General features: G+C 40.9%; 1 protein-coding gene across 2 annotated transcripts; it reads right to left on the bottom strand.

Annotated features, from left to right (window-relative positions):
- Positions 1 to 718: 718 nt before the first annotated feature.
- Positions 719 to 6,677, bottom strand: LOC106580940 (tumor necrosis factor, alpha-induced protein 8-like protein 2 B). Of its 2 annotated transcripts, none has more exons than XM_045702927.1 (3): positions 6,230 to 6,677; positions 1,858 to 2,184; positions 719 to 1,690 (listed from the first exon to the last, which is right to left on the bottom strand). In XM_045702927.1, the coding sequence occupies exons 2-3, from the start codon at positions 2,173 to 2,175 to the stop codon at positions 1,448 to 1,450; spliced, it is 561 nt and encodes a 186-aa protein (XP_045558883.1). In that variant the 5' UTR covers positions 2,176 to 2,184; positions 6,230 to 6,677; the 3' UTR covers positions 719 to 1,447. The 2 variants fall into 2 exon arrangements, with proteins under 2 accessions (XP_045558883.1, XP_014018005.1); XM_014162530.2 differs by having other exon boundaries at positions 1,858 to 2,181; positions 6,229 to 6,676.
- Positions 6,678 to 8,691: the final 2,014 nt, after the last annotated feature.

Below are 8,691 nucleotides of genomic sequence, written 5' to 3'. Positions count from 1 at the left end.
TCGGGGGTGGTGTGATGGTGTGGGGGTGCTTTGTTGGTGACACTGTCGTGATTTATTTAGAATTCAAGGCACACTTAACCAGCATGCCTACCAAAGCATTCTGTAGCGATACACCATCCCATCTGGTTTCCGCTTAGTGGGACTATCATTTGTTTTTCAACAGGACCATGACCCAACACACCTCCAGGCTGTGTAAGGACTATTTGACCAAGAAGGAGAGTGATGGAGTGCTACCTCAGATGACCTGGCCTCCACAATCACATGACCTCAACCCAATTGAGATGGTTTGTGTTGAGTTGGACCGCAGAGTGAAGGAAAAGCAGCAAACAAGTGCTCAGCATATGTGGGAACTCCTTCAAGACTGTTGGAAAATCATTCCTCAGGAAGCTGGTTGAGAGAATGCCAAGTGTGCAAAGGGTGGCTACTTTGAAGAATCTAAAATATATAATTTGTTTAACACTTGTTTTTGATTCCATATGTATTATTTCATAGTTATGATGCCTTCAATGTTATTCTACAATGTAGAAAATAGTAAAAATAAAGAAAAACCCTTGAATAAGTAGGTGTGTCCAAACCTTTTACTGGTACTGTAGGTACACATTGCTGTCAATGTATTGATAAATTGCACATATTGTACATTTAATAACATTGTACATTTAATAACATTAACTAAAGATGTGAAGTCAATATATTCACAAATAGACAATAAAAAAGGCACTAATTTACAAGGTGTTTATTTTTTTCCAATCCTATGATGTACAAGGCCCAAATGATTTTTTCGCCAGTTCTTAAATATTCCAATCCAGTTTCTCTTTAGGCCTTATAAAATGACTGTCTTGTATCTCCACAATAAATGTGCACTGTTTTTGTAAATAAGCTTTAATATTTTCTTCGATACATGCAGTACTGAGTCATTGCCAGCTAGACCACTAGATGGTAGTACTCTTCTTATATTTCACCGCTTGCTTTTAACCCTTGTTTTCATTCTGTCAGTCAGTATTGTGCAGTCCTTGAGGTTTATCTTTCCCTATACAGTACATAATATGGCGAGCGAGAGAGAAAAAAATACATAAAAACTAGAATAGTAAATGAGTATGTGAAACCTTGGACGGAAATTCCACTGTATAAAATCAGGTGGTTGACACAATCTTAACCTAATCCTGACTTTCCAGGAACTCCATTCGTGGAGACACAATTCATCAGGAGACATTAACTTTACATCATCCTGCATATTCTCATATTTTTTCACTCTGGGCAGTACCCTTTTTGGAAAATAACAGATCAGTGAGTGACTACATCAAGTAAATCTTGGGTCACAAATCTCGGCAGTTCTCATTTGGAGCATGGACACTTCCTGTCCTTCCACAGTCCTCTCTTGAGTTCTAAGCAGACCCCTTCAAGCAGATCTCCCAGTGTCTCTCTCACAGTCATAGACTTGCTCACACTCTCATAACGTCCCCTCCTCTAGCAGACGGTTGAGGCCGGTGCAGATTTTGTTGAGGTTGGGTTTAAATGGTCCATCAGGGTTGTACAGCTGGGTCAGAAGCTGTGGATCGGAGTAATGGTTGAATACGTGGTTGATGCGACCATGAGATTTGGCCGTGAGGTGGGAGTCGACTAGCTTCAACAACAGATCTCTGCATCCTGTCAGGATCTCCGACATTACTGTCTTGTCAAAGGTGAACTCCACCTGAACAAGAAGGTGTGGGAAATAGAGATCGGATAACAATGTTGTTATTATGTTGTCATTGTCTTATCTGTTTTCATAGAGAATGATGAGCCGTTAATGCATAGAGGTCTATGATCAATTAACTCACTGAATCATTATAGAGTTATGCAAGATGCCGGCATGTTTACCTCATAGAAGCTGATGGCTGTCATGGCTCCTTGATGTAGTTTCTTCTTGAAGTCCTGGGCCAGACTCAGCTCCTCTGGGCTGAAACGGTTGTGTCTGAACAGCATGCCAATCTTCAACGCTATCTTGATCAGGTCCTTCACCACCTTCTGGGCCTCTGAGCGGTTGCCTGAATACTCTTTGGAAACACGGTAGAGCTCGTCCAGGATCTCACTGCTGGTGTCGTCTATGAACATATGGACCACAGACTTGTTGGCCATGTGGCTGAGGATCTTCTTCTGGGCCTGCATGGCCATATCCTTGGAGTTGAACGACTCCATCCTTACCTGGGGGTTGGGAGAGAGAAGTGAGCAGAGATAGCTTATGTTATTTCTAACTCATAGCTCAGCCGTGCCACAGGAGCTCCCTCAGTTCAGTTTTCTGGGTGTTTTGTTTTCGTATCACAGAGCATCCAACTGAGACATACATTAGGCCCAGGGGATGTTCCATGGGTAATACCCATGGTGGAAAAAGTACCCAATTTTCATACTTGAGTAAAAGTAAAGATACCTTAATAGAAAATGACTCAAGTGAAAGTCACCCAGTAAAATACTACTTGAGTAAAAGTCTACAAGTATTTGGTTTTCAAAAGTATCAAAAGTAAATGTAATTGCTAAAATATACTTAAGTATCAAAAGTAAAAGTATAAATCATTTTAAATTCCTTAAATAAAGCTAACCAGACGGCATCAATTTCTTGTTTTTTAAATTTACAACTAGCCAGGGGCATGGTCCAACACTCAAACATAATTTACAAACTAAGCATGTATTTTGGGGAGTCCGCCAAATCAGAGGCAGTAGGGATTACCAGGGATGTTCTCTTGATAAGTGTGTGAATTAGACAATTTTCCTGTCCTGCTAAGCATTCAAAATGTAATGAGTACTTTTGGTTGTCAGGGAAAATATATGGAGTAAAATGTACATACTTTTATTTAGGATTGTAGTGAAATAAAACTTGTCAAAAATATTACTAGTAAAGTACAAGTAGCACAAAAAAATACTTAATTAGTACTTTCAAGTATTTTTACTTAAGTACTTTACACCACTGGGTAATACCCACCGAGGCTACAGCCTCTCCCCACACTGTGTCCCTGTCAGGGGAGTGAAGATACAGAGAGCTAACCCTCATGGGAGGACATGAGTGTACCTACATCACGTAAACACACACAACTGTTGCACCACACACCAGCAGCTTTGTCATGCAGCTGTGTTGCAGGTTCATTTGATGTATTCAATATCATATTAACACAGTAGGTTCCATGGTACACCTATGGAATTGGGCCTAACCTACATGTAACACATAGTCTAATGCTCAGAAGGTACCAGTTTTTAGTATAAGCCTTTATACATGGATGAAATAGATAATTATTTGTGTATCTTTACATTGTGGCCACATCATTTCGACATCATTTTCAACATTGTAAAAATGGGTATGAACTATGTATAAAAGGTTACGCAATTCCTACCATTGGTTTCTGTTACATGTTGAGAGCATACACAATCATCCTGTGGTTATAATTTCAGGGCTGAATCCCCACTTAAGGCCTGTGTGGACAAGTATGTGTGAGAGGCAGGTAGACTGCATAGCTCAGGCAGGTTTCTACAAGTGCTCCTAGATTGCATCAGAACAGGGGAATGGAGCAAGTCGTGGCCCTAGACCCAATGGCTATCCCATAGGAAAAAATATTTTTGGTTACAGGTAGAACCCTTTGGCGTTCCATGTAGAACCCTCTGTGGAAAGGGTTCTACCTGAAACCAAAAGGGTTCTTCAAAGGGTTCTCCTATAGGGGCAGCCAAAGAGCCCTTTTAGGTTATAGAAAGCACTTTTTTCCCCAAGAGTGTATATTTACTGTCTTGGAATCCTCCCTTAGGCAAAAGGTCTTACATTGAGGTATCCTTTAAGTGGCAACAAGGCCTTCACACATATGGGTCTTTTTAAATTGCTTCAGGGCCTTTATTCACAAAGAGTCTCAAAGTCCTGATCTAGGATCAGTTTAAGCTTTTGGATAATAATGAAAAATATTATATTGACAGACAGGAAATGGTCCTACATCAGCACTCCTATTCTGAAAGGCTTTATGAATACGGGTCCAGGTGTGTGTGTACTCGAAGCATGCGTGCGTGATCCTAATGATAGTCGTCTATCTGACTCACAATTGATGCAGTAAGCACTGAATGCCAGTGACATTTCCACCAATAAATCAAATGATCCTGACGTACTAATAGGCATACCTCGCTAATAGCCTATGTTCCATAATCAGCAAACACACATCTCCCATATGACATCCCACTGGGTTTTTATTACATGCATATCCAGTGTCACATTTGTAATGGTACGCTCCAGTACAAAGCCTCCGCTCTCTGCGGGAACATTCATTAGATTAATTTCCCTTAACGATGATAATGGAAGTGGAACAGCATGATAGCTATTTCAGATTCACTCTCAATCTCATTCCAGTGCAGAAAAGCCCAGTGTGGATTGAGAGACGTGCGCACCCATCAGCCATGTAGCCTCCCTCCAGAAATATGTAGCCACAGCTGGAGACAGCTGGCTCTTTGGCTGGGCTTAAAGGAAAGTTCACTCTGTTTATTTAACTAGTCTGCTAAGGGTCACTTGTTTACAGTAATAAATACGATTTTTTGTCTTCATGCGATAGCCCAGAGTACAATAAAAAACACTCTCCTGTAATGGACAGCACAGGGCAGACTGATAATGCTTTTTATGTTTACACAGTTCATGTGGAGTACAGCAACAATGACTATGTACACATTTAGAGAGCACTCAAGAAGGTCAATTTGAGTTGCTATCCATTAGGCTATGGATGGAAGAGCACTAACTTCTCCTATAACAAAAGGAATCAATTTTATGAAACCAGACATTAGTACATTTTCAGGAATTGGAAAAGCCAAGCAATGCGGGTCTTCCATGACTCCAGTGTTAGGAGGGCAGGTTGTGTGGATCAAGAAGAGCTGTGCTGACTGACTTGGAGATAGTGATCGCTGATTGTAAGATTATGCGCGGGGTGGGAGAGGTAAATATTTAGCATTCCGTAGATGACTGCTGAGGGTGTGTGTGTACGAGTGTGTGTGTGTACCCACAGGGCTTAGCAGGGGAATTGGGGAGTCCCTTCCACTTCCCTGGACAGAACGTGACTTCTACTGCTGCTATTATAAAACACCAGGTCAAGCAGACATGTTCCACTAACACTAGCCCTATAGGCTTATGTCACCAGACTTGAGTGGTATTATGGGGCATTGAGGCCTCCCAGTTACTATAGTGTCTATTCAGAAGGGCGAAATGTTCAGGGTATTTCAGATAGAAATATATCATATAGGATGGACATGACTTTTAATCATATGAAACAGAGAATATGTGCAGTTCTACCACCTCATTGAACACACTCCTGGTGCCATTATCCTGAGCTCAGGTCCAGGCCTTTCTTTTCAATAGAGGACCTCACAAAGTGCGGAACTGTCCAGTTTTTCTCTCAGCATTTAGTTGGTATGGGTTTCTAAATCAGGCTATGTCCCGTGTGTGTGCAGGTTCAGCATGTGGCACAATAAGGGACCAAAAACTGGCATCACAACAGTATTGCTTCATTAACAATGATGTTGGACTGAATGCTTGCTGTTTGATGCTGGCAGTTTCTCATTCAAAAGTGTTCATACAGTATGATTTTTGCACATGTTTTGTCAGTCTTGTAACATTTCTCAAAGTCTTTGAGGAGTTGTTGTTCAAGACTGACACACAACTCTGCTGGCTTATTAGGGAAGCGAAACAGAGCAGTTAGTTTGTGGTGACCAATTTTTATTTTTACTCCTTACTGTCTGTCCAACACATTGATGTGTCATTTCCATGTCTTTGTCTTTCGCTCTGACTGGCTCTCTGGCACTCGCAATTTGTGTAGGCTAGTAGAGGAAAAGAAAGTCCACAGCTTGTTTGATTGTGCAAGCTACACCAGGCACAGATGGTTTCTCTCCTCAGTTATACAGCTGTCTGTCAGGACTGGGTTCCGTTTGTACCTGTTCCAGCATGACTCTGAGTGTACGTACATATACGTCTCCCAAGTCGAGTGTAACTTAGAAAAGTATCGAAGAGGAATTCACACATGATCTTATTTGGTCCTTCAGTACCACCTTCCTTCTCACTTTATCCATATAGGTCTAAACTGTTTTTAAAGATGTAACAAAAAACGACAAGCTCGCTATAATAATAACACAAGTGTTATATTTGCAAGAGTGTACGTTATTTCTGTCAAAGGTAGAGCTATCTGTGCATAGAAAAGACATGGTTGAGTTGTTATCAGATAGAGAAAGCCCTGAGAGTCTTCTTACCTGTGTGTGTGTGAGAGAGTCCCCCTCCCTCCTTCGTGTCAAACGTCTCAGTCCCCAGGGCACGTGGTTCAGGTTGTCAGCATTGAGCACTCGTTAATGGAATCCCTTCATCTTACCAGGTGAAAATAAAATAAAATCCCTCTGTGTCGCATCTATCTGTGCTGCTCGCCACCGTCTCAAGATACATTTCAGTTGTACTTCCTTGAGGAACTAAATTGCTATGACACACCCCTTAGTGTGTTTCTATCTCTCTCCTTCTCTCTTTTGTATTTCCTTCTAAAATTCAAATGAAAACTTTTGTTCCTCTTCAAACTACAGTATCTCTCTCTTGCTTTCATCCCTCTTCATACTTTATCAGTCTCCCTGTTTCTTTTTGTTTCTCTCTCTCTCTCTCTCTCTCTCTCTCTCTCTCTCTCTCTATCTCTCTCTATCTGCTGACAGTGGGCCTCTGCTTGTCCTGACAAGTGAAAACCCCAGAAAGAATTTAGCAATAATCCAGTAACGCGGTCATTTGAAAGGGGAGCGGCTTAACCCTTTTTGTGTTCATCATTGCAGGAATGCAGCTTCTGTCAGCAATGGACTCCATGTCACCTCTGCTCTCCAGCAATGTATAAATTCATATAGTTCATCTGTTAATCCTAAACCTTTAACATTTTCACTGCTTTACTTTTGTCATTGTAATTTTGACACTGGTGACATAGTACAGTATTAAGGGATTATACCGTATGGAGTGTATACTGTATTATAACTACATTGGCATGAATGAACAGTATTTCAAAATACTGAGCTCACATTGGTTTGAAATGGAGGGAAGTCAGTAAAGACTGATGGCTATATAAGACCTATTTACCAGCTTTGTTTGCATTGGTAGCCATAGATTTTATCTCTCCTTGTGTTGTCTTAGTTTCAATTGATGTTGAATTTGTGAAAAGCAAATACATAGACATAGGTAGACTGAGGTAAAATAATACAGTGCATAGTGAAAGTCTACACATCCCTTGTACATTCTTTACATTTTGCTGCCTTAAAATACATTCAAAAAAGGCATTACATTTGATTTTCAAGTGAAAGAAAATTATAGGATTTTTCCCAAATGAATAAAAATAAGTAAAAATACCAAATATGTTTTGATTGTGTATGTCTTCACACCCCAGAGTTAATACTTGCTGGAAACACCTTTGGCAGACCTTACAGCTGTGAATCATAAGAGTCTACCAACCTTGCACAACTTAGTTAGTCTAAGGTATATCCATTGTTTTTGTCACAATTGCTCAAGCTCAGTAAATTTGTTTTGGAATCATTGATGGACAACAATATTCAAATCTTGCCTCTGACTTTCAAGCAAATTTAAGTCAGAACTGACATTGGGCCACTCAGAAACACTCAACATTTTGTCATTAACATTTGTGTAATTGTTCCTCTGAAAAGTAAAACTCTATCCCAGGGTTAGGCAGGTTTTCCCAAAACATTTTATTTGACCCCCTTTTTCTCTCCAAATATCGATCGTCTCATCACTGCAACTCCCCAACGGACTCGGGAGGCGAAGGTAGAGTCATACGTCCTCTGAAACATGACCCGCCAAACTGCACTTCTTAACACCCGCGTGTCAGAGAAAACACAGTTCAACTGACGACTGGCCTGCCACAAGGAGTCGCTAGAGCGTGATGATCCAAGTAAAGCCCCCCCAAAAGTTTTATTTTACCCCCTTTTTATTTTACCCCCCCGCGCTAGCAACTGTATATTCCAGATATCCTAGTCTCAGATCTTGAGTTAAATAGGGGGTGCATTTGATAAATCTCAACAATTCCTACTAAGGGAAGTGTGTTGTGTGTTTACATTGACAGGCTAACAGGCTTGGCCATTTCCTGATTCAAAAGCTCTGTTTATCTGTAGGTTTATGTGAACGACATCCAGCTGGACCAGCCTGCTGAGGCTCAACCCATAAACAAAAGCTCCATCCAATGGGGCCAAGGCCTTTGAGCCAATTATTGTTTTCAGGTGTCAGGGTGAGAGGTCAGACCAAGGCCCAGCTGAACTGAAGGGAGAGTCTGAACAGATAAAAGCCCATAGTGTGCAGTGGGGATTCAAAGACACCTGCACCTTTGTGTTAATTTCTTGCTGGAGGAAAGAGAAAATAAACTGACTAGAGATAGTCAACTGTAAAAGTGGGCCTGTCACCATGGCAACAGACAGGAAATAGGGCTTAAGCGGTTTCCTGACGGCTTCCTCTTAATCATGTAATGACATCTCCCTCAGAAATGGCTACAAGGAGAGTTCAGATGTGTGTGTGGTAGGCCTGTAGCACTCACTAACTGCTAAGTATTCATACCCCTTGACTTGTTCCACATTTTGTTACAGCCTGAATTTAAAATGGATTCAATCTTTTTTTTTTACCCATCTGCACCGCATAATGACAAAGTGAAAACATGTTTTTCGAAATTTGACAAAGTGATTAAATTTTTT

The sequence above is a fragment of the Salmo salar genome, chromosome ssa02 (assembly GCF_905237065.1).
Source record: "Salmo salar chromosome ssa02, Ssal_v3.1, whole genome shotgun sequence".
NCBI lineage: Eukaryota > Metazoa > Chordata > Actinopteri > Salmoniformes > Salmonidae > Salmo > Salmo salar.
This window is presented reverse-complemented; position numbering and strand designations above follow the sequence as displayed.

What these genes read in the sequence shown, in the direction of transcription:
- LOC106580940 (XM_045702927.1), bottom strand. Translation starts at nt 2,175, where the DNA reads ATGGAGTCGTTCAACTCCAAGGATATGGCCATGCAGGCCCAGAAGAAG. An exon ending in CAGCCATCAGCTTCTATGAG is followed by an intron (nt 1,691 to 1,857) that starts GTAAACATGCCG and finishes CTTCTTGTTCAG; the next exon opens with GTGGAGTTCACCTTTGACAA.